Source organism: Ammodytes marinus (assembly GCF_949987685.1).
Source record: "Ammodytes marinus genome assembly, chromosome: 7".
In the NCBI taxonomy this organism is placed as follows: domain Eukaryota; kingdom Metazoa; phylum Chordata; class Actinopteri; order Uranoscopiformes; family Ammodytidae; genus Ammodytes; species Ammodytes marinus.
In genome coordinates, this window is record NC_137211.1 from 25,857,871 (window position 1) to 25,885,370 (window position 27,500).

Here is a 27,500-nt window from a genome sequence, read left to right on the forward strand (position 1 = left end):
TTTTGCTTTTGTCGTTGAACAGCCCTTTAAAGCATTGTTTGTGTGCATTTTGGCTATGATACACTTTGATTGATTGATTGATTGATTGAATTGATTTATTGCAGAGATGTGCACACAAGAGAGGATAAAGGAATATTAGAAAAAGAGCATGAATATGAGGCAAATAATTAGCCTGGCATTCCCAGACCTGCCACTAGGCGCTGGCAAATTAAATTAGCTGCGCCTGTTGGTCTGGACACTCTCCGTTGAAGCTTTTTCAAAAAGACCAGAAATCCTGGCTCACGTTTCAATTGGTTCTATCTAATATGGGCGGGCCAGAGCCCTTTGTATGGTACTCTGGGGAGGACGGAACCGGATGACGACAGTGACGTGCATGCAACGTCGAAGCCGTGATAGTAAACATCAAACATGGCTGCGGATATGTTGTGTGAGTTTGAGACTGCTTTGGCCTCGACCCTTTACGATTTGGAAGACGGCACTCAAATCTTTCATTAGCAAGAAAGTGGAATGTTCTGTTTTGCCGACCGACCACGGCAAACGTTGAATTTAACAGTTTAATAGCTGTTCGCTAAACGAACGGGGCTTACGTCACCTTGTGCATCGCTCTGATTGGTTGTAGTGCTATCCAACTGCGTGCAGTGGCATTTGAAATGCACGAGTAGGAGCTGCCCCTTGAGTTGGAAATTACTATTGATCGTGGCCAGACCCTCTATCGTTCAAGATATCAGGGTCTGGATTTCCAGGCTAGCAAATAATAGAAAAAAAGCATGAAAAAAAAAGAGAGAGAGAGAGAGAAACAAGATGATAGGAACATATGAGCAGGCGGAGAGGGAGGAGAGGAGAAGAGGGTGAGCCTTTGTATTATTAATTGTGGTGAGATGTCTAGAAGTGCAGGAGTGAACCACTGGTCCATTAGGAGGACTGTTGTTCCTTTTTTCTCTCTCTCTCTCTCTCTTTACTCTATTTCTTTTCGCATTTCTTTTTGAATAGAAGCATGACTCACACTGTACTCATGTTCTATCTTTTTCCCATGTCCCCTCTCCCTCCTTTCTGGTCCGTCCCGAAGGTATTATTCAGCGCCCAGCAGTGGGTTTGGACTTATTGGAATTCTTGAAGGCCAATACATAATACTTGGACAATTTCCAGAGGCCAAAAATGTGGTCTTTACCCGTTATTTAAACCTACAGTATGATCAGTCTCCCCTGAAAGACTATATTCATGACAGTGGGGTTGTTTCATTGGTGCTTTGATCATTGTTGCATATTCACATATCTTTGATTTGTACAGAGATACTCATCCAGACATATCTGGGGGACATTACTAAATTGGAACCCAGATTTTACACACATCCAATCCAAAAATAAAAAGTCAGAGAGTGACAGTGGGGACAAAGAAGGAAAGAGAGAAAATGAGGAAACTAATTCTACTGCTACCACTGCAATTCAAACTCATTCAATTTGTATAGCAATATTCTACACATTTAGAATATTGTATGCAGGTATATCGAAACAGAATTAAGGAAAACATTATAATCTTTTGAAAATATCCAAGAAACAGGAGTAAAGTGTGGTCTTTCTTTCTGTCTGTACTGTTTTAAGAGGCTGAACCAGAAATCATTCTTAAATACAAACACACATGTATTACCATTGGACTAATATTCCACAGTGTCTAAGTGTGGAGAAATATTAACAGTCATTTTGAAAAAAAAAAAAAAAAGTGATGAAAAGTTATTTTTCTAAAAGATCTGTCTTAGCAACATAAGTCCAGACATACCTGTACAATTTTGTATTGAAATTATCACTTTCATTTCAAATAAATTATTATTGTTGCTCTAAATAAGCATTTCCTTGGCAATACGAGCACTTTTATTATCCACCTAAACAATGTCAGCAAAATAGAACTGCTTTGTGTATACTCTATGGTATTTTGAAAATTATATCACACCAGTCAACTTGTTCTAGTTCTCCATCAGAGGTATTAACATTGTGGCCGTTGCATTATAATAGGCTGTGTGAAATTAAGGAGTATGAATATATACAATAGGACTACCTCTTCTGATTTAATATTTTACCTTAGTAACTTAAGTCCTTGAGTCTGGAGCAAAACCTTTCCCTAGTCTACTATTGGAATACAATTTGTTTTGGTTGTTAGGAGCATCTTTAGAGCATTATCCATTATAATATGGACAATATGTAACTCTGAGTATGTAACTTCTGACAATTCTAGCTGTGAAACAATCTTACTGCTGATCAGTTTATTTACACACACCCTCTTTGCTAATATTAAAATGAATTGACCAATGTGTTTGAGACATGACTTTAATATGATTTAAAGCATGTGGACCTCCAAAATGTCCACTGTTACAGGTATTTGGCTATGTGTTATTTGACCTTGTAGATTTAAATCACTATGTGTTTGGGGTTGGCTTCATTTCACACTGTTTATGGAACATTATGCAGCTCCTGTCTATTCTTGCTGTTTCCTCGCTCAATTAGTTTGTGCCTCTCTGGGTTTTTTCTGCCCTCTGCTGATCAATTAACACATTTCTATTCTTTTATTTACTTTTCCTTTACTTCACCCAGGGGGAATAGGAAGCAAGGGAGTGAACATAGGGGTCAAAAAAAAGTGTTTTGAAGCTAAAGTGCGTAACTTTGTCATGTAAATGAATGTCACCAAACGAGTTAACACAAAGTCGATTGAGCCTTTTAGCTCCACAAAACTCTCTCTGTATTTCTCAGTATGGCAGCATTTACAAACTTGTGTTGTGTCACCCCCTGACACTGGCGCAGGAGCTCAGAAAAAAAATCCCAAGAAGTGCCCAAGAAATGTTTCAGTTGTTGATTCTACTGCTAAGAAACCTGGACGTATACAGCAGAAGGAATACAATCCATGCACAGCTTACCTCATGTAGATACAATACAAATAAAGTGTTGCTGTAATTACTCAGAATTCCTGATGGGGACAACACAAGTTACGCAATATAGCTTTAATAAAAACTTTACATTTTATAATAAAGAAACGAAAAAACTGGGCTCCATCAGCCCTAATGACCCTCCTAATGACAGTAACCTCCATAATGACCAATCAGAGCAGCAGGGATTTCTTACACATCATTAAAAGCCTACACACAGAGAAGCTCATTAAGAGATCCATGTTAACCTTTTGGTCATGGTGGCATTTTCCTGAGGCGAAACGCTGTGTGTGAGAAGACATTACAATAAGATGGTTACTGTAGGGGCAATTAATGAGTCTGATCCAGACAATCTCATTTAACATTGATCTTAAACTAAGTTATCAACCCATGGAGGATAGCTGCTCTCCATTGATGTTGAGAAGTAAGGCAATAATCTCTCTTTTCCCTCATAAACAAGCAAGGTCAGATTTAGTTTTTAATTGTACAGTCTTACACAAAACATAAATGCAAATTCTCTATCTTTCTAACACACACACACACACACACACACACACACACACACACACACACACACACACACACACCTTTAGGAGCACATCTAGGGTGGACTGGCTGTTAGGAATCCTAATAATTGTTTGGACAGTAGTGATGACAGCCGTGAAAGCCTAACTGACTAACTGGACAGAGAAATGGCCTCATTCCCTCATTCACTAACACCTGCTTATGAGGTCATGTATAAGTGTGTGTGACACATGGTGTCATCATTCAGAGCTACATCAACAGATGCTGAGATATTCTGTTTAATGTTGTCTTCATGTTGAATTCTGAGCTCAGGCTGTAAAATATAAATGTTTCCTCTTATTGTTTTAAATAAACAACATTCACCCCTTTTTCTATGTGGTGAATACAAGGAGATAGGAGAAAGAAACAAATTTAAAAGGACAGAAGGAAAAATGTCTGGGAAGCGGGAGTTAAAGGTGGAGTCAGCGATTCTGGAGAATGCTTGTTGTCAAAATCACTTTTTGCCAAAATCAGTGAATATAACCTAACTATCTGCTACCTGTCTGTACTGTGTGTGCCCTGAAAAAATATGCATGTAATACACAGTGTAGGTTGTGTTAACGGGCATATCGCTAGCTACGATGGGCCCCCTTTGTTGACATACCCTCTGCTTACATACCAGTTTACAGAGCCTTTGCAACACTGGATAATTTTCGGCAATTGTATTGAGCAGGAAACAAATGTTCTGCAGAATCGATGACTACCCCTTTAAGTAGAGAAGCAGAGAGGGCAGAGGGGGCAAGACAGACCTGGTGACATTTTTACTTTGCTCTTCCAGGATACACTGCCTACCCCTTACATATTTCATCTGGCTCTCTATTTTTATATATTATATAAGAAAAACTCTTAGTGAATTATTGATAAATCAGGCCAGCGCTACCCTCGATGTCTCTCTCTCTCTCTCTCTCTCTCTCTCTCTCTATATCACACAGAGTTCCAGTCTTTCTTTAACACTAACTCTCATCTGCACTGCCTTTGTGGGACACATTCATTTATTCAGTAAAGACACAAGGTTGTCTTCTGTCACAGAGTATATTATGGTTAAGAGAGGGATGACCTGTCCTAAAATATACTGAAAGTGAACAACTCCATCCTCTATCAATACGATATCGGACATTGGTACATAATAAAGTATTTAGAAATTATATATTATTGAAGACATTGTTTGGGTGTATAGATTCTATGGTTTGCATGGCAACATGGTAAAATACAAACACAAAGCGTATATGAAGTTTGCTTGTGTGGTTAATTATATCCAGCTTAGTGAGAACAACAACAAAACAATGACTTAGGCACAGAATAACTTCCTGAAGAAAGGTAGAACTTATTGGGTCAAGATGTCACTTATGGAGCTGATATAGTAGCTACTTTGATTATGTATGTAGTATATATACTGTATATGTACAATGTTATTCATCTGATACCACAGTATGAAACAGGCTGTATGCTGCAGCTATGGGGTGCAACTTTTTAAGGCTGTACTTTGGCACAGCGTTTGGTTTAGCTCAATGCATATGTCAGTATGCTAACATACTCACAGTGACAATGCTCAACCCTGACATACTGGGGTTGAGCACGTTTTCACTGTGTTTGCTATCATAGTGTGAAAGATGGGAATGTTTACATGTGTGTAAAGTACTGTGTACTATATATAACCTATACATTTTTATTTATTACTTTACTGGCAATTATCGGCTTTTATAATATAAAAAAATTAAAATTGTATTGGCAGTTATTTCAATATTGGCAGCTACAGGGGCTAAACATTATATATGTATTCTGGTTATGTAGAATATTTGTATTCTGGACATGCAAATATTTTCATACTTTAGGAAAAAGATTATACATTTTTTTTAAATTCACTGAAAGAAAAATAGAAGTCATTCTATTATTTTTTTTATATATATTATATCTGTGATTTTTCTCTCTCCTCTGTCTATCTCTGTTTTGCTCTCTCTCTCTCTCTCTCTCTCTCACACACACACACACACACACACACACACACACACACACACACACACACACACACACACACACACACACACACACACACACACACACACACACACACACACACACACACACACACACACACACACACACACACACACACACACACACACACACACACACACACACACACACACACAGTCACACACACACACACACACACACACTCTTTACATAATGTCTTCTCTTGGTCTGCATGTTTGCGACAGTATTAATGGCATAGATTTCTCACGGTCTAAATACCATTTTGCCCCATTCTATTTGCACTATTTTGTGTTCTGTGTCGTGTAGTCTCTTATTATCTTTAGGCAGTGACAGTAATGTACTGTAGCCTACTATGAAAAACCGTGCTTCCTAAAGACCCTGAAGGCGTCAATCTGCCTCAGTGAGTGACTTACACGCATCCTTGCTTCTTTTTCTTTCATCTGTTTCCTTCCTCAATTATTTTTAGCTCTGCTCTTCGTTCATTCTTTTCATTCGTCCTTACACACTAATTTCTATCCCTTTTTCTTAGTCCCTTCCTTCTTATTTTCATCTTTTAACCGGCTGCTTTTTTCCCCTCCCGGTTCTTTCCTTGCTTATCCTTCCAGGAAAACATTATTAAACACAAACCAAGCATCTTCGCGTCAAACTCATTTCTGCCGAAATGAGATGTCCCCTAAGCTCCACTAATAACTGCACTGCACTGTAGAGTGAAGGTATTGAATATCTTACGCTTCGGCGTTGCGCATATAAGACGGTGCTCTTGCCTCACAGCCCGCTGCACATAGAAAGCGATGTGTTATAGTTGAGCTAAGAGGTAAAGAGCTAAAAAAAATTGGTTGTAGTTCTTTGTCTGCCTTATGATGATAGCAAAGATGATTACGTATGAGTTATTGATACCGGAAGTTTGAATCTGTCCACATTAGGGCTGTCAAATTAACGCGTTAATTTCGATTAATTAATCACAGAAAAATGAACGCGATTAAAAAAATGAACGCAGATTAATCGCACTTCTATAATGCCTTTTGACCCGGTGCAAAAGTGGTGCGGAGCTGCACCTGTAGCTCGCCGGGCCGGGCGCGTGGGTTAAAGGGTGAAAGGTAAAGAGAGAAGCAAGGGAAAGGGGCCGACTCGAGGGCTCTATGGACGGTTTATGGGATGCATGAAGGTAGGAAGACATCTTACTTAATTATCCGCAGTGTCCGTGCATTATTTATTTAGTGGGTGCAACAATGTAGGCTAGGTTCAAAACAGTAGTAGGCCATATCTCTCAATCTTCCTCCAATTTTGTTTGCTAGCTGTCTAGCACCCGCCCCGTGTGTGTGTGTGTGTGTGTGTGTGTGTGTGTGTGTGTGTGTCAATATTTTTGCCTATGAGTAGGCTACGAAATGGTGGCAGTGCAGCGCTGTCTGTTGTGGGAGATGGAAAGTCGTAATTTTGTCTGCTTGTTTTTTTTGAGAAAATTCGGCGCTAGTTCATGTATAAAGCTGGCTGAGGGGAGGAGACAGAAGTTACGAGAGACGGAGAGCGAGCGCGCGCGAGAGAGAGAGAGAGAGAGAGAGAGAGAGAGAGAGAGAGAGAGAGAGAGAGAAACAAACTGTAGTAGGCTATACAGCTGTTTACAAACAGGTATAAAAGTGTCATATAAGTATGCGATTAATTTAGATTAATTAATCACAGAGCCTGTAATTAATTAGATTAATTTTTTGAATCGCTTGATAGCCCTAGTCCACATCTTTCCAGCTTCTCTTTTCTCCTCTGAGCATGCGTCGGGACCGATGAAGGGGAAAGAACAGTCTGTCTTTATATTTAGTTGACTGTGGCATGAGAATCACTTTGGTGGGAGGACAGACAGAAATAATAACGGCAAAGGATGTTTGCGTTTTGTGAAATTGCTTCTCTTGAAACCTTCATTATCTCTCATACTTTACCTTTTCTTTCTCCCTTTTGCCTTCTTTTATTTTGCTCACTTTATGTCCACTCTGAATACTTGTCTTTGTCTGTCACCCCTGCTTTTTCTCCTCCCCTTTTTTTACGAACCAAGTATACTTGATTAAAACAAAAGCTTTTTTGGCCTCTCTCGATGTTTGTGGAAACAAGGCTTCACTCATTTACCGGCTAATGGATTGTCGGAGGCCATGTTGCTTTAATATCAAAGTGACACGGTGACTTTGTCAATGTTCTGTCTGTCTGTCTGTCTGTCTTTTGGAATAATAAGAATTTTTATGGTGCTAATAAAAAGGAATTTTTTAAAATATTTTATGTTAATACAAAGTACTTTGCTCTTAGAAAGAGAAAACACTCATGAACGGGTTGTGAAATGTACCAAGCACATAGGAAAAAAATATTCGAAACTGTTTCTATATTTAAACATATCTGTGTTGGGATGATATTACTTTTTATCAATACCTAAATAACAATTGGAAACCGGCATGCCATAAATTATGTATCTATATACTGTATGTATATACAGTATCTCACAAAAGTGAGTACACCCCTCACATTTCTTCACATTTTTCTTTATATCTTTCCATGGGACAACACTGAAGAAATGACACTTTGATACAATGTAAAGTAGTCAGTGTACAGCTTGTATAACAGTGTAAATTTACTGTCCCCTCAAAATAACTCGACACACAGCCATTAATGTCTAAACTGCTGGCAACAAAAGTGAGTACACCCCTTAGAAAAAATGTACAAATTGGGCCCAAAGTGTAAATATTTTGTGTGGCCACCATTATTTTCCAGCACTGCCTTAACCCTCTTGGGCATGTAGTTCACTAGAGCTTCACAGGTTGCAACTGGAACCCTCTTCCACCCATTTATGACAGCATCACAGAGCTGGTGGATATTAAAGACCTTGCGCTCCTCCACCTTCTGTTTGAGGATGCCCCAAAGATGCTCAATAGGGTTTAGGTCTGGAGACATGCTTGGCCAGGCCATAACCTTTACCCTCAGCTTTTTTAGCAAGCCACTGGTCGTCTTGGAGGTGTGTTTGGGGTCGTTATCATGTTGCAATACCACCCTGCGGCCCAGTTTACGAAGGTTGAGTGCACGTGGTCAGCGTCGTACACAGAGGTTGGCTTTGGAAAATAGACGTATGAGTGCTGCCAGCATTGCTGAAGGGCTTGAAGGGGTGGGGGGTCAACATGTCAGTGCTCAGACCATACGCCGCACTCTGCATCATTAGAACATCATACTGGTCTGCATGGCTGTCATCCCAGAAAGAAGCCTATTCTAAAGATGATGCAAAAGAAACCCCACAAAAAGTTTGCTGAAGACAAACAGACTACGGACATGGATTACTGCAACCATGTCCTGTGGTCTGATGAGACCAAAATACATTTATTTGGTTCAGATGGTGTTAAGAGTGTGGAGCGGCAACCAGGTGAGGAGTACAAAGACAAGTGTGTCTTGCCTAGAGTCAAGCATGGTGGTTGGAGTGTCATGGTCTGGGGCTGCATGAGTGCTGCCAGCACTGGGGATCTACAGTTCATTGAATTCTAACATGTACTGTGACATACTGAAGCAGAGCATGATCCCCTCCCTTCATAAACTGGGCCGCAGGGCAGTACTGCAACATGATAACGACCCCAAACACCCCTCCGAACGACCACTGGCTTGCTAAAGAAACTGAGGGTAAAGGTTATGGACTGGCCAAGCATGTCTCCAGTCTTAAACCCTATTGAGCATCTTTGGGGCATCCTCAAACAGAAGGTGGAGGAGCGCAAGGACTCTAATATCCACCAGCTCCTTGATGTCGTCATGAATGGGTAGAAGAGGGTTCCAGTTGCAACCTGTGAAGCTCTAGTGAACTACATGCCCAAGAGGGTTAAGGCAGTGCTAGAAAATAATGTTGGCAAAACTAAATATTGACACTTTGGGCCCAATTTGGAAATTTTTTCTTAGGGGTGTACTCACTTTTGTTGCCAACAGTTTAGACATTAATGGCTGTGTGTCGAGTTATTTTGAGGGGACAGTAAATTTACACTGTTATACAAGCTGTACACTGACTACTTGACATTGTATCAAAGTGTCATTTATTCAGTGTTGTCGCATGGAAAGATATAATGAAATATTTGAAGAAATGTTAGGGGTGTACTCACTTTTGTGAGATACTGTATATATATATATATATATATATATATATATATATATATATATATATATATATATATATATATATATATATATATATATATATATATATATATATATATATATATATATCTCAGAGCGATCAATCATTTGTTTACTTGGTAACTTATAGGGAATATTTTGGAGCAAATGTCAGCAGTTGCTATGGCCTGTTTTTTATTGCCTTGTTTCCTGGGACATTGTTAGCATGTAGCATGTAGCATTCTATCTGACACAGCAAGTTGGCAGAAGCATTGTTGTTCTGTGTTGGTTGCTGTCTGTCTGCAGATTCTACATATTTATGACCCCTGTAGCTCAAGGGGATGGCAGAGGAGAGAGGAGCCAATGGTCTTGCATTTCCTTCTAGACACTAAAAGAGAATGAGATAACATAATGTATCATTTACTAACTGCTGGTTGTGTTTGTCTGTGTGTATGTGTAGAGTTAAGCTCATATGTATTTACAAGAGAAATAGCTCAAATGTATATTGCGTAAGCCCTGTTTGCCTTGCTGTTAAATTAGTACATACAATTTGTATTTTCTAAAGTAGAGCAGGAGTAGGAAAATCTGATATAACATATAGGCCTTTGAAATGTTCATGTCAGTTGCTTGAACAGACTTTCTAAGAGGCAGTGGAAAAAAAATGAAAAAAGGGCACCTCTTCTAACACCCCTTTCCACTGAGGCAGTTTGAGGAGCCTACAACCAAGAACCACTTATGTCAGGGGCTGGAGAGGCCACATTATCCTGACCATCCAGACCAACTTAAACCTTGTGGCACCATTTCTAAACAGCGCTACTAGACATAATGGAAACATAATCTGTAATTAATGATCGCAACGAGCTACAAAAATACACCGGGCGGTGTTTGGACGTCTATGTAGACTCACAAAGCTTAGCCAGGACCAACACCTACAATCAGAAGTGCCCTATTCGGGCAGTCCCCTTCTGATGAAAATAAAGAGGAAGAAGCTCATGCGCTACTAGCTGGTCAGGTTCCCCCTCTGGAATGCTCCTTGTGTGACTTAAGGGCAAATGTGGAAGTACCATTAGCTGACAGGTTGCATACACTGGTTTGAATAAACATTCAAAAAAAGGGCACCTAGGCCTAATGAACCACTGTGCACGCCACTGCTACACAATAAGGAATAAAGAGTCCAACAGTGGAATGTATAGCATTTTCGACCTGTGCTGGATTGTATTGATTGTCGGGAAGGGAGAAGAATCTCAATGTTTGTGTATGCATTTAATGTGAGTACAGTTCTTGTTCTTACATGTGTGTACGCTATGATGCATTCACAGTACAGTATGTATAAAACTTGTCTTACCTCCACCAGATGTGGCGTGGGGTTGAAGCCACACAGGTTACACACTTGGCTGTGACACACCGTACAGCTGTTGTAGTTGGGCGGGTCCGAGCTTCCGATGTTCAGCTCCGTTTTACAAAGGGGACAGTTGACTTTAGGCTTGGCGGGCTCTGGAGCAGGCACCGGAGCCGCTGCGGGAACCTGCTTTTGCTGCGCTTTCTGCAAATGAGCAGGTGTTTGCTGAGGTTGCTGTCCTTGCTGCTGTTGTCCTTGGAGCCCTTTTTGTTGTTGACGCGCGGGCGACTGCTGTTGGGGCATTCCTTGTTGATGGGGCATGGTCTGCTGTTTCTGGGTTGGTGCATGCGACCCACCTGTTTGGGGACCTCCCATTTGGCTCTGCCCATAAGGACCCCCCATTTGGCTTGGTTGATGAGGACCCCCCATCTGGCTAGGCCCGTGAGGACCCCCCATTTGAGTTGGAGTATGAGGATCCCCCATTTGAGTAGGAGCATTAGGGCCCCCCATTTGGCCCGGCGCATGAGGGCCCCCCATTTGAGTAGGAGCATGAGGGCCCCCCATTTGAGTTGGAGCATTTGGGCCCCCCATACTGAATGGTTTGGCCCCGGAGGCCCCTTGTTGTTGCTGCTGCTTGTTGTCAGCCGATGCATTACTGAACACCACCTTACCACGTGCGGGGCTCGGCTGGGTGGAAGCGGTGGGCAGAGGGTCCACATTAATCAGGGTACTGGCCTGATTGAACAGCGAAGCCCCAAAGCCAAAGAGTTTGGTCAAGCCGTCCTGGGTAGGAGGAGGGGCCTGACTCTGAGGTCTGTGGGCCGGGGACGATCCGGCGCTTCTCGTCTGGTCATGGTGCCGTGCCACAGACTGGTGCATCGGAGAGCCACGACCCAGATCGGGTTGGGAGGGAGCCTTGGTCATGCCGGGGAGGGGCACAGCTCCCGGGTGGGGAATCCGTGGACCCCCGGGCTGGTTGAGACCACCCGTTGGACCTCCGACAGCTCCGGGAGCTCCAGGACCTCTCTGGGAGTACGGGTCGGACCTCATGCCCTGCTGATAGGGCCCCGTTTGAGTCTGGGGTCCACTGCCAGGGCCTTGGTGTCTCTGCAAACCCGGGGACTGATGAGGCTGAGTTTGTGGCCCCGCCTGGGACGCAGTAGGGTATGACTGTGGCTGAGACTGGGGATACTGCTGTGCCTGGGAGTAAGGCTGGGACTGGGAGTAGGATTGAGTCTGGCCGTAGGGTTGAGCCTGATGTTGACCCTGATGCTGTGGCTGCTTCGGCTGCTGCTGCTGTTGATGATGCTGCTGCTGAGTTGGGTGACCCTGGGTTTGGTGACTCTGGTTTGGATGACCCTGGGATGGGTGACCCTGGTTGGGGTGGCCTTGGTTGGGGTGACCCTGGTTGGGGTGACCCTGGGATGGGTGACCCTGGTTGGGGTGACCTTGGTTGGGGTGACCCTGGGATGGGTGACCCTGGTTGGGGTGACCCTGGTTCAGGTGACCTTGGTTGGGGTGACCCTGGTTCAGGTGACCCTGGTTGGGGTGACCCTGGTTGGGGTGACCCTGGTTCAGGTGACCCTGGGATGGGTGACCTTGGTTGGGGTGACCCTGGGATGGGTGACCTTGGTTGGGGTGTCCCTGGTTCAGGTGACCCTGGTTTGGATGACCCTGGTTCAGATGACCCTGGTTCTGGTGACCTTTGTTGGGGTGACCCTGGTTCTGGTGACCCTGTGCGAAAGGTTTGGCCTGAGCAGCTGCTGCCGGAGGTGTTGGCTGAGGCGCAGGCTGCTGAGGTTGGACGATGGGTTTGGCTTGGTGAGACGGAGAGTGAATCTGCTGTTGGCTCTTGGAGCGAGGCGTGGTCATATCAATGCCAAGGGCTCTCTGCATCTGGCAGTTCAGACATAGCCACTCCTGGACCTGCAGACAAGAAAACACAAAGATTTTTTTTAAAGCCTCTTTAAAGCCTTAGATTGTTTTTCATTGGAAGCATATTTCTATTTAGTTCATCTATGTGTAAATACCACATTCTGTGTCAGCTTGTTCCAACTCTTCATCAAAGCTATACATGTATATCAGATGAAAGATTTAAAGGTGGAGTCAGGGATACAGTACAGAGAGGTTGTTAATTAGGAGATAGCTTGTTTTGACAACGCTTTCTCCTGAATCCCTGACACCATCATTAAGCCTCAATCTGTGTTTCCATTGTACCAATCCGTCGAATGGGAAATTTGAAATGTTTGTGTATCATCTTAAACACTCTTCCCAAAGTAAGCTGTGGAAGCTCCACTGGAATTTAAAATAATATTCTGTGGGTTTGAACAATACTTGACAGTACAACGCCTTTGTACTGACAGGTCAGTGAGTTTGAAAAGGTTATGATGTTTTCAGTTTTCTTTAGTGATGTAAGAAAAGTCGTAGGACTGAAACCAGCAAAACGAAAGCAAATGAAAAGAAAGAATAGGAAGAGAATACATGCATTTCTGTTTCGATAGAGGACAGTATAGATATAAAAAAAACACTATGATTCATCACTTTTCCCTTTCAAATCTGATTACTATAATAGCATTGTTTATAGGCAGGATGCACTAGTGTCTTCTCATGTAGACTACATGGACACTATAGTCATTCAGCCAACTTCAAAGCTGCATATGAGATTGCATTTCTATGGCTACGCATAATAATACGGTCCATCTTTCTTAATGTGGAAAACAGAAGTGCAGAGAGAATAGTTTGCAATCAACTAGAAATAGAGGGGGGAGAGAGAGGTAAATCAACCACAAATTGACTGCAGTGCTGAGTGATTGCTCAGCCCAAACCGCAACCTGAGTGAAAAGCATCACATTTTTCACAGACCCATACACATACAGTACATTCAAAAAGGGTACACGGGTACACACACATACACACACACACACACACCGAAATCAAGTGTAGACACATGTGAAACACACACAGACCAATGAAATGAATACAACACACTCGTCAGCATCTAAAGATGAAAGAAAAAAACATCACCCCTTCTTTCAGATGAGAGCTGATTCTCCCTTATGTCCGGACCATTGGCTCGTCTCTCTAATTACTCCCGACTGCAAAGAAACCCACACACAGCTCCTCCCCTGAACTGTGTCAACCTGCTCCCATCCTATCTGTCCTATGCTGTCAAAGCTTTGCATTTAGCATGACGGCTCAGCTGCCATACATACTGCTATTTTAGCTCCTCTGTCACCATGAGCAAGGGCTAGTAAATCTCTGCACGTTCCGAGCGTTTTTCTCCCATCCCCTTTCCTTCCCAGAATGCAATGCGGGGGGAGAAAACGTACTGTATCACTCCACCCGCCGTCCAATGAACCCCCGTGATTTTTTCTTTTTTTTTGCGAGGTGCTACAGTACAAGGTGGCTCCATCAGTTTGAAGGAAGAGGAAAAAAATGGCTGCATTAGTCACATACCCTAACTAAGCACTTCTTTCCTCTGTTCCGCTGCCTGCTTTGCTGTCTGGGATTTTCGGGCTTGACAGCTTCACTGATCCCATGTTTTGTTCACTCAGCAGCAAGAGCCACTGCTACAGCCTGATATCCTCCATTCCTCCTTAACATATTCTCTTTGTAGTTCTCTTTCCTCCTAACCCTCCCTGCCTCTTCTCCCTGTTTTTTTTTCCTCGTCTTCACACGCCATCCCTTTTTTCACATACACCATCAGCTTTTTCTTGTTTCTTGTTTTCACCTAATTTTTATGTTCTCTCTCTCTCTCTCACCCACTCTCTCTCACACACACACACACACACACACACTCTCTCTCTCTCTCTTTCTCACTGATATAGGCGTAGACTTTCGGGGGGATGCAGGCGCTATGATTTCAGACACCCCTAGTTTTGGCCATACTTAACCTATCCGACCTCCCGCAAGGTGTCATTCTTTAATAGATATTTTGTTGACACACTTCCTAAAAAAACATTCCCAAAACACATGTTATATGTATCAAATATCTATATTTGAAAGCAATACAGAATGCATGAGAGCGGTTAATGCATTATATTCCATAATATAGGCTATGTGTCACCGGGTACCTGATTGTTGCTATTTTTACTTGACAGAAATAACGATATTTCCACCATACATTGGTGCAGAGAAGTCAGCATTATGCAGGTTTCGTTCTTTGGATAGCGGAAGGAGAATTGAAAGTGTAACATTGCTGTGGCTGAGGCTCCTCCCTCATTGTGCTGCCATAATTACATCTGATGAAGATGGCAAGGGAGAGATGAGGAGAAGTAGATAGGGAGAAAGAGAAGGGCGGTTGGGGTGGGGTGGGTTTTAATGAGAGCCCGTCTATCCCTCTGCTTTATAAGTCACATCCCAGGAGACACTTGAAGGAATACGGAGGGATGGAGCGAGGGATGCAGATGGAGTGGGAGGGGAGAGGAGTCAGCAGTTTCCTTTTTAATCCGGGCAGCTCTTCAGCTCTCATCATGTCAAGCCTAATCAACAGCACACAGCGGCACAGAATATGTACTTCTGCTTCTCTGTGGCTAGAACCAGTCAAGCCTTAGCACATCTGGGTCCTATTGCTAACAGGTGTGGAAGAATCACGTTGCTAACGGTTAGCTCAAACCTCCAGGTCAACAATTTATAGGGATGGGCATGAGTTATATAATCCACGAGTAGTCTTTGTATATATTTTCTGTACAATCAGGTGATATAACACGTCGACACCCGAAGAGCTAACACCACAAAGCCAAAGTTGGATTGAGAGTTATTTGGTTATCTATCACTTAACCTCCCACTGAAATGAAAAGAGTATTTTTCCAAGAGCGAGTTGGCAGGGGAGCAGCATGTAGCACTTGAAAATGTAACACCTCTTGTTCAATGTAATAACTAACTCAGGGAAAAAAAAGTGCTACAAGTGAGTGGGCGGGGATGAAAGACAGCTCGAGTGCGAGGGCTAAGAGAGCCCAAACTAAAGCTTGCTCTGTCAGTAAGCCCATATGATTTTTACCTCAAAATGTGTCTTTACTGTTTGTGTCAACACCTCTTTATCACAGTAGAACAGTAAAACAACTAGTGTAACTTTTAAGTCATCTTTTAAACGATCAAATTGTCATTGTTTTATGTGCACCTGTACTATCAAATATTTCAGGATAGAGGCTACCTTTCGCTTTTAGATTTGACTTTTTATACACATTGTTGATTTGAAACTATTGACCCAAAGTTCAAAGCACAAGAAATAGATGGAAATATTAAACCAAAATGTGAAAAGCGGTAAAGCTAGTTTGCTTCCTTGGGTCACACTAGATACGACAATGATATGCTGTTTGGTTTTTCAATAGGTTCGGTTCTCTTTCACACCTATCGTTTCATCTGGCCCGAAGCGAACCAAAATGCAGCATCATAAGCCACGTGAGAAGCTAAATTTAACTCATTGGTCAGATGTGCCTGGCCAATAACATAGTTCCTGAACTGCTTTACAATTGGTCGGAATTTCCATATGGAAAAATTGAAAGGATATAACAGGAAGTATATCATCTTCCTCATCCCATGAACTTAAAGCATAGTGTAGCTGGCTGTGGGAGCTTGTTTAGTACAATACTTAGTAAAATACTTCATAATAATTCAGTCCGCTTACGTTATCTCTACAAATGAACAGCACCAGAGTTATTTTGGAAGCGTACCAAGACCAACTCTTCAACAAGTTCTGGGTACGCTTGTTTCGTCCGCTTCTGTGCGAACCCGAGTGGGATTGCTGTTTTCTAACCTGCGCATACAAACCACAGCAAATGTGGAAACAAACCCGAGTTTATTTCTATCGAACCAAACACAGCAGGTGTAAAAGTTCCCTGAAAAGCCTGTCACAGTGCAGCTTGCATAGGCCTTATGTACCTTACAGTATTACCTATAATAACTCTGAAGTTATAGCCCATTTATTACTTTCTCTGTATGGTTCACAAATTGGCCAATTTGCATATGGTATGTCAGCCTGCACGGGCAATTTTCAGAGTCTGTGGAAGTTATTATGAGAGGAATGGCTGCAGATTTTCATTTCTGAAATGAGGAAAATGAGCCCTGACAATCTCCAACCATGCTGACTCTACAGAGAGAGTACACCACTGCCCCATTTACTGGAAGAAGGTAAAAAAGGTTGGTCATTTTCCTGAAGCTATAGCTTTAAGTTGATGTGTCACATCTATGGTAATGGTATGAACCATCACATAACCTTCAATTCTCTGAGTTTGTAGAATTGTTCACAATAGTATGAATGCATGTAGAAGTACAAATTGACTTCCGTGCTGGGTGTATGAGCAGTTTTGAATGAATGCAGTGTTACATCAAATGTCCTGACCCGATTGGCTAGAGTGGATAATACAACAATTCAATTAAAATCAAACTTACTACGGACCATCCACTGTGTCCTGAATGAAGTCATTATCAAACTTTACCCCACACACGCAATACATGTTCAAAATAATTGGAATATGATAGCCAGTCCAAGCCCGTATCATGCAGCTCTACTTCGGGTATAGTCTAAAAGTGAGTGAAAGTGGCACCACGCACAGTTCACAGTGCCTCTAATCTAATCTGTCGTTAATTAGCCTGGAGACACTGCAAGAGGAGCGCAGAGCAACTGTGAAGACCGGGATCAATTCAAAGAGCTAAAGCCTCCATCTCCTTAACGCCTGCTGAGCTTTCTGCTGCCCCTCCGCTGCCAATTAAGAAAACAGCTAATAGGTCAACTGAGCAACCATTGCTACATTTGCGACTGTAGGTATATACTGGCTTTATACAAATAATCAATATTTAAAAAAATTCAATATTGAGGAGGAAATACATAATAGAAAATCTATGGTAAGTCACTCTCTGTCAGGGTCAGGGATAATACCTAGAAAAACAGTTTGTACAACCTCATCTTTAAACTCACTCCTATTTGACTGGTGGCTTTATCTCACTCGCACACACTCACTGTCTCTCCCTGTAAACCCTACATACAGTATATACACACACACACACACACACACACACACACACACACACACACACACACGCACACACACACACACACACACTCTCTCTCTCTCTCTCTCTCTCTAACCTTTGATAAGAAGCCACCATCTTGTCATTAGGAAAGAGATAAAAAGGAAGTCTGACACTTCAAGCCTCGATGGCAGGATGAGCTACAGTATTTCCTGTGGTTGTTGCAAGCAAAATGCGACATGGATACAATCTCCAAAAACACACACACACATATACAGTACACAGTACACACACACACGCATGCGCACACACACAATTACATGGCGACCAGCTGTCAACATGAATTATTTACAGCACTAAACTCCTAACAGCCCGAGTATTGAAACTTTGTTTGAGAGAAAAAACTTGAGGTGCTTGTTTGCAGCACCAACGAATGGCAGACATTTCACCTTTGTATTTCAGTCAACAGTGAAAAGAAAACTTCTAACTACATCCAAAAAACATGTAGGTATATGCAATTAATACCCCGATTACTACTAAACTGGTTTGGGTAGCATGTATGCGCAGTGCTCCTTTACCATTCTCCTGCATGAACATAAATTGTCTGGAAAGTGTCCAGTGCAGCCAGTCACCATCTTGTTCCACTGGCAACTCTACTAGGCCATTTGGAAGATTAAACCCTTAATCAAGGGCACACCAACAGACTTAAAGGTGGAGTCAGCAATGCTGGAGAAAGTGTGCTGTCTTCATCACTTTTTGTCAAAAAAATCTGTGCAATCATTCTCCAGAATTGCAGACTCCCCCTTAAATACATCTGGGAATGTCCCGGTGTAAAGATTGCAAGTGACAACACAAAGACACCACAAAGAAGTTTGGAACATGACAAATCTGCATTGCTGAGTTAATTATTTTCTAAATTAGAACATATACATTTTAGATGTCAGTCTAACCAGTGAGAGTTAACTAGTAATGTAACCGAGGCTGAGGAACTGTTCCTATAGTTCCCTGCAGTTTATCATGTATCCTTATGAATGGATGTCATGCCAATATGCCCATTAATCCCTTTACGTTCTTATTGGACAATTCTAAAGCTCACAATTCAAGTTCAGTGCAGTGAGTAATATACCATTGATGTAGAGACCAGGACAGTGGTGTGCGGATTGTCTGATTTCCATATGGAAGACCAGATGTTGCATCCCTAATCCCTAATCCTAACCCAGTGACCTGCAATGAATGTTTTGATTGCACGATTGAACTCACTACGGAGGTAACACTGGGAGGTCTATTAGAGAAAATGCAAGCACAACATTGTTGCAGGTGCCTCTATTACGTCTATGTGAGCTTGACATTAACTGGTGCTATAATTGGCTCAGACTATATAGAGGCTGGAAATGTCACTTATAATGTAAAGTAAATGAAGCCCACCTCAGGCAGTAACGCTGCTTGTGGTTGGTGTTGTGGTCTGAACTGACACACACACACACACACACACACACACATTAACACATGTACTTTATGCACACACACACACACACACACACACACACACACACACACACACACAGCTCTTAATAGACCTGCCTATCAATATACCGTCTAGCCTTTCAGGGTAAAGTGAATGAGCGAAGGCAGGACAGAAAGAGGGCAAATACGCGATAGTCTGATGAGTATATGTGGAGATGAAGGGTAAGGATAAGGACAAGCAGATGCTTTTTAGGTTGCCTGGAGTTTATGGGGCAATTTACAATATACCTGGTGCTCTATGAAATGTAACATTAGTGGGTCTGCAGCGGGGGCACACACAGGATAACTGTATGTTTAACATTTATCTAGACTTTGAGTCATTGAGTGGAGGCTGTTATCCGGTAGGTGAATAGTTTGTCTGTCCGCTCACTGTCATGGCGGCAGCACACTAATGTACTGATCAATTTTAACAACCAGAGAGAGGACGTTCCAGTAAGTGTTCCCATGATGAGCCACTGAGAGTCAAGAGCTAATTATGGAAACACTCCAACACACACGCACACACACACACACGCACACGCACGCACGCGCACACACGCACGCACGCACACGCACACACACACACACACACACACACACGTTTATCTCTTCTACACACTGGTGTGGACACTCATCGACATAATGCATTATCTAGCCCCTAACCATAATCTTGACCACCACAATTACATCATGCCTAGTTGCCTACTAAGCAAACCCAAATCAAGTGTCAACCCCATGAGAGCCCTTTGAAGAAGTGAAGGTGAGCCAAAATGTCTTGCTTTCCAAAGATGTTCTCACTCTAATGACCAAAAACTGGTCCTCAGAAGGATAGAGTTACAAGAGCACACACACACACACACACACACACACACACACACACACACACACACAACACACACACACCACACCAAAGAACAAGATGTACTAAACTGAATAAAAGCACACATTGCATTTGAACAAATAATTATAATATCTAGGCCATTTTCAAAGAAGACATTTTGACAGTCAGGAAAGCACAGGTATAAATAATACAATATTTAACAATGGCTTCAGTGTCCTGCTGTGCATGCTGGCTCTCTATCACACTGCTGTCACTCACCGGGAAGTCCGGATAGAACAGAACCACTTGTGCTTTTCCTAGTGAGATGAGACAAACTGCATTTGCTATGTGTGTGAGTGTGTGTGTGTGTGTGTGTGTGTGTGTGCTTATTGCAAAAATTGTTTTACATGCCCAGCAGGTAAAGTCACCGCAACAGAGGGTGTAGTGATCGCATTATACATTTCACTTGTAAAGTTTTATGTTGCCATCAAAAGGGGTGTAAACCCACCGCTAAGCATGGATAAAAAGATTGATGGCATCAAAACTGAAACACTATGGAGTTTTAAAGGGAGGGTTATATGTTGACAGAATTAGCACACTTTGACTGATTAGATGCTCAAGATATTAATGCTTCAGTCATCAATTTAAATGCAAGCCGGAGCATTTTGACATTGATTAATTGATACATTGCCATTGTCGTCATATTTAATCATATATTTACTTTATATTAAAAAGTATACAATGTAAACTAAGATTACAGTTTCATTTAAGCGTTTTTTTCAATGAAGCAGGCTCTTGGTTACCTGGGCTATGGAATTTGCGTCTGTCTGACACATTTAAAGGTGCACTATGTAACTTTGGGTGTGTCAAAGAAGTGAACATTTTCTAAGGTATATTCTCATAACTTAATGGACAAACTTTCCTCCAGGAATATTGAATCCCCGGAACACTGTTTGAAGTTATAGAGCTTCCTGAAAAGTTTCTGTTTCACTTTAGTTGTTTACAGCAGCAGGGCCCACCACAGTTTGGTTAATGATGATAGACTTATTTGATACAAAGAATAACATGTATAGTTAATGTGTTTGTATACTTACTGCTAGCTCTGCAAATGTAAACAATTCTCCCTCCCCTGAAACTGCATGGTGCACCTTTAACAAATGAGACATTATGGGACATTTTGTCTGCGAGTAGAAAGCTGAACCATACATTCAAATTCTCTATTGTTCACAGCACAAAAGGAACAGCATAATTAGAGGTTCAGCCATCTTTTTAACTTATCACAATTCACTCATCAAATTTTGAGTGCGATGCGATACGATACGATATTGCGATTGATATCACGATATCACGGTACTATATTAAGCGCGGAATTCATTTCTACCCCCTCAAATGAAATGTTGTACCGCTGATTTAAATAAAACATAAACACAAGAATAATTCTAATTTTTTATATCTTATTATGAAGAAGAGATTTCTGTGTGATTTAAACAACTTATCACCAAAACAAAGACACTGCTTCTCTACTGCTGTTTTTAAAGAAGCTTTACACCTATATTTTTCAAACTGAAATAGGAATTTTAAATCTAAACTTAATTTAGTCACTTGTCTGTAACTGTAAAAATATGTATAAAATAAAAACGATTTAAATAGTGTGATCATTTCCCCATTTATTTATGTTTTATTTGCTTATCAACTCTATTTTTACAAGCCATGTTTTTACCTTAATAGGCCTACATTATGACAGGCACAATGAACTCTGTCAAATATTTATTTATGCTTTTTATTTGTTATTAACTTAAATTGCAGTCTCAAAATCAATCTTTTTGCAGTGCACTCTTCTCCCCCCTCCCTTCCTCACACTTTCGCAACGTTTTTTTTTTTACAATCTCATTTCCTCACGTTCACCTGGATTCATAATGCTATAATTGACCCGCGAGCAACTTTCTCTTCAGTCTGGTAAGCTACTATGCAGATCTTTTTCTCTATCTCTCCCTTTTCTCTTTCTCTCTCCTCTTCTTTGCTGCTGCGCGACTCAATGTTGTGAAGCTGCACGCGCTGCTCTGCATAGTGTAAACAACGGCCCACGTGAGACGTGACTGTTCAGTTTAAAGTTAGAAGTCATGTTTCAGTGATAAGATGTTGTGTCAATGTGTTATTGTTTGGTTTCCAATGTTGATGTGGCCCATACAGTGTTAGATTGAGTGCTACGTTGCTCACGAGACTCAGTCTCCAAAATGACCGAGCGCATTTACTATGCAAGCTCGCCTGTAATACCGTGACACGGTATTACAAGAAAAAACTTACAGTTGATATTCGTGGCCTTTTCATATCGCGAACGACCGTTTTGCGGTATACCGTTATCCCTACTGTAGTCAGCAGTTACTGAGCCTCCGGAAGTAAGTGTATAAAAAAGTGAAAAAAGAGTTAATATGCAGAGGTTAGATTAAACTGCCATAACCCCGCTCTACATTTATGCTTTTCTCTTGAACAGGGAGACGAGTCTGAACCTTGAAATGTAACTTCTAACTTCTAAAGACTCAGAGAAAGAGTCCTCCTTCATTCAAGACCTAATACCACTGCGGCTGACAGTTCATTCTCTGCTTTGTCCTGATGAATGGACTACACACACACAGATGTGTGTGCACACACACACACACACGCACATGCACACACACACACACACACACACACACACAAAAAGTTCTATCTCAGCATGATCAGCATGTGCCTGGCCAAGAGAAACATAAAACACGTTCACCTATCACTTCGGAGGCTGTGCAGCCACCAACACACTGTGGTATACACATACACACACACACACACACACACACACACACACACACACACACACACACACACTGACACACTCCGATGTTCCAATTTCATAAATCCTTTTCTTATCATGCCATCTCAGTCCGCAGTCGTGCACATAAACACACCCTGTGCGCATCCACAGTGTCATCTACACACACACACACACACACACACACACACACACACACACACACACACACACACACACACACACACACACACACACACACACACACACACACACACACACACACACACACACACACACACACACACACACACACACACACACACACACACACACACACAGCACCTCCATTCATCCTTTGCGTCCCTTCACTGAATAACCCCGACTGGTCGATGGTATTGAACACCATCTCACAGTAATGCTTGTTTCTTAATTAAAATCTGCCTCAGCACTTTCAGCCCAACCCAGGGGGTTTATGGCCTCATTGTGAGGAAGTGTGCATGTGTAGATGGGCACCTTCATGCATAGATAGATATATATATATAGATAGATAGATAGATAGATAGATAGATAGATAGATAGATAGATAGATAGATAGATAGATAGATAGATAGATAGATAGATAGATAGATAGATAGATAGATAGATAGATAGATAGATAGATAGATAGACTGCGTTTGTGTGTGTGTGCAATCCACCCGTGATTAAAAGCTTGGGTTTAAATCGTGTGCTTTTTGATCAATAGTAGATTTGGGTCCCATTGACAAACAATGCCATGAGGGAGTGCAATGGATTAGTGGATGGATGGATGGATGGATGGATGGGAAAAAGGTAATAAGTCATATAGCTTTTGGAAAATGGAAATGAGAATTAGATTGATCGAAGAAAGACATTGAATCGGTGTAAGAGAATGGAGGAAGTAAACAGAGAAAAAAGGAACAAGGAAGAAAGGGAGCTAGCAAAAGGGAAGAGGATATAGGTTGGAAGAAGTGCAGGAGAGAGAGAAATAAGACTGGATCAGGGTGGATGATAGCCTGGTCCTACCAGACCATTGTACTTCATTTCATTTGTACAGAAGGTCTGGTATCGCTCAATTGACAAACGTTACCTCTCTTGAAGGCGGATGTCTGTTGACGTTTAAAACTATTGGATCTGCCCAGTGCCACTCTGGATCTGCCAAGCAATCGGAAACCGTTTGGTCGTGATGTATGTCATGCGCCGGCTTCTGACTACAACTGAAACTGGCGCACAACCTCAACGTCATTTTTCTCAGCCACTCCCTCTGTTCGCTGATTGGACCGGTAAAAATACCGTAGAAAACCCGCAAATATACTGCTGACCCAGACTGTTACTGAGGGGAAATGAAAATTGAGCGGAAGTAGGTAGGCGGGCGCTGCCAGGCTAGGAGGATGATGGAAACGTAATTCAACGAGATGCTGAGTAAAGTGGTGTTTCGTGTTTGTTTGCACTGCAGTACATACAGAAAGGATCAAATCACTTCATGTGCATATGTATGTGTCTATGTGTTTACTTGACTAACGCACACAAACACACACACACACACACATGCACACACACACACACCCTCATTTGTTCTGCATGCATAATGAACCACATCAATGCTCAAGAGAAACTGTTTTCTCTTGGATGTTAAGATAGACGGATATAGCAGCAGATACATTTCTTAAATTCATGAACAAGCAATATTTTTACCAACATATACTAAACTCAAGGTCCATTTACTGTGTTTTGCAGAAGCATACACATATGTATTGTAAATTCCCATTTATGCTTCAAAACAACAGAATAAATAATAGTAATATTAAAACTGTATATATTATGTCATATACTTCTTTTCTTTTTTTAAAGATATTTTTTGGGCATTTTTATGCTTTATTTGAGAGAGAGAGGTGAAATGGGGCAGAGAGGGGAGTGACAAGCAGAGAACGACCGCGGGCGGCAATCGAACCCGGGTCTGCTGTTGGGCCCGGCCCGGGGGGGAACGCCCTACCAACTGATCTAAGGGCGCCCCTATGTCATATACTTCTGTACTAATTTTCAGATTCAAAATTGTAATTTGGTTTTCTACAAGAAACTGTTTTCAGGGTGTAGCGTCCAAGCAGAGTTTTTCAGAAAGGTGGACATGGAGAAAAAGAGGGAGGGTTGTTGTATCTGATACTATGGGAGTCTCTAGTCACACGTCGCATATTAATGTTGAAAAACCATGCAAACGTGTATTTGCATAGTTTAAACTGGAAAGGGACCCTTGACGTTCCAAAAAGCTAAAACATAAGAATGTAAAACATTTTTTTAAAAGGTGTTGAGGTGTGTCCTACATCATTTTGGTCGACTTCCAAACCTGAACATCTAATAAATATATGAGCCTATCACTCTGGACATTTTTTTGTAAATCTTGTGCCTGCTTCAGGTACATTTACCCACACACTGACAACCAGCTCAAAGGATGAGCCTGACTCAAAATGGGAAGAGCCATGTTTCATTTAGAATGTACAGGGAAGCTGCCCAAAGTGACAGAAAAACACAGCTGTGTCCTCTTCACTAAAATGCAAAAAAAACCTTTTGACAGAGCAGGAACGAAGGAACGAGAGGAAAGGATGAGGAGCTGGGGGAAGACCAAAGTGAACCCAAATTATTTATTAAAGTGAGCTCTGCCAGTTGAAGGGGTTTGAAACTAATATTAGATTTTGATGTCTCTATCTGGAGGGTTATCAGCCGACTACATACAGTTAGCATTGGGTGAGGGAGAAGCAATCGTTCAGAAAAGCAACAGCATTTGTCATAAGCAGTGGTGTAAGATGTCCCATCTACTGCCAATATCCGGTATTTTTTTTTATTTTTACTTATGGCATCATGGATGCATAAATCAGACAAGAAAAAAGCTTAACCATGTTAACTATGAAATGTTTGATTCGTATGAACATTTGAAATGCACTGATAAATAAACAGTTTTGTGATTTTATCCGTCCCTAACATCCAATATCCAAAAGCTATGCAGTTACAACTTGAAGGCCCCATTAAGACAGAGGAGGTGCACTGTAGTAGGCCATTTTCACATTAGGAACAACGGAAAGAAATGCCTTCATTATGCTCAGTTGCTAACTGTGTAATTACGTTTTTACGGCAATCCCCCTCCCTGTTTTGGTACGGTTTAGGTACAGTTGTGTTCACACTTCATTTGTTCCGTGCTCTGATGCATTCCCCATACCTTTTCAGGTGTTCCCATGGCACGGAACGGCAACCTGTTCCCGGGCACGGTACGCAATTATCAGCCAAACCAAACAATACAGACTTTGTGGGCAATTGTGCTAGGGAACGGTCCCAGGTCCCTAGCTTAAAATAACCCTTAGAGGAAACCAGAGTTGCATTGTAGTCATTCGGATGCATCTCAGTCAGAACAGCATTTTAAAGATCTCCTATTATACTACTTTTCTGGTCTTAATTTCTTGTTATAAACTGCTATAGTGCAACCTCACACGTATCACATCACAAAAAACTATGTAGATTTTCGGGACACTCTTCCTCTTACCCTAGCGAGCACAGCAGTCTCTCTCTACACACTGCTTTGAGCTTCTCCGCCCCTCCCCCCCCTGCTGCAAACCCCACTCCGTTGTGATTGGTTACCTTCCTTCCAGTAGCGGTGGGGGCATGCAGCCGGAGCTTGCCTGAGCGGCAGCATTACCATACATGGAAACATGACAGAAACGACCCGAGCGTGACAGAGAAAACCCGGAAATTTGAACAAGTTCAGCTCGACCGGCTGCCATAGTTTTTAGTGCTTTGCACAGCCACCCCAGACGGTCAGCAGGGAATACGTCGAAATGCATGTACGTAATTATTTGATACTCTAGTATGGTTAAACATGACTATAAATCATTATAACAACGTTTATAGGTCATAAAAGTCGAAAAGTATCATAGGTCCTCTTTAAGAAAGACAGAAGACAAAGGTATTTTTGGCAGTGACACACTTTGCTTTTTTAGACTCTTCTCACAGGGGGAAGAGTAACCCTTAGAGGAGTTCACCTATATGATTGTACATTTAAATGTTCTGCTTCGATTAGATTCCTTTTGATGACTTTGACAGCCATGAGGCAGACACCATACTGGGGCCATTGGACCAACCGAGGTCTAATAGTCTTCAGAGAAAGAGATGGATCTAGAGACATGTCTATCTATCTATCCACCCAGGAAGCCAGACACACAGCCAGACAGACAGACAGACTTGTTTGCAGAGCCATAAGATTGTGAATGACTCGTGTCATCTCCACCTCAAACAGTCTTATCATGCAGAGACAGCACAGTCAGCCTTTGAAAGAAAAAAGAGAACTCCTAAGGCTAGTCTCTCCCTCTCCCCCTCTCTCCCCCTCTATCTATCTCTCTCTCTCAACTCATCCTCCCTCTCTCCCCTTATCCTTTTATCACCAACATATTATATTTTCAGTATGTGCTTGTGTGCAATAGCAGTGGACATCAGCGGGCGA

General features: G+C 41.9%; 1 protein-coding gene across 1 annotated transcript in view; it reads right to left on the minus strand.

Moving 5' to 3' along the window:
• bsna (bassoon presynaptic cytomatrix protein a) overlaps positions 1–27,500 on the minus strand; it is a gene marked incomplete at both ends in the record, with an annotated part of 133,667 nt that overhangs the window by 54,843 nt on the left and 51,324 nt on the right. Inside the window, one exon of the mRNA XM_080030867.1 lies at positions 10,932–12,851. Coding sequence (XP_079886993.1) covers positions 10,932–12,851 — 1,920 coding nt within the window. The remainder of the gene's footprint in view (positions 1–10,931; positions 12,852–27,500) is intronic.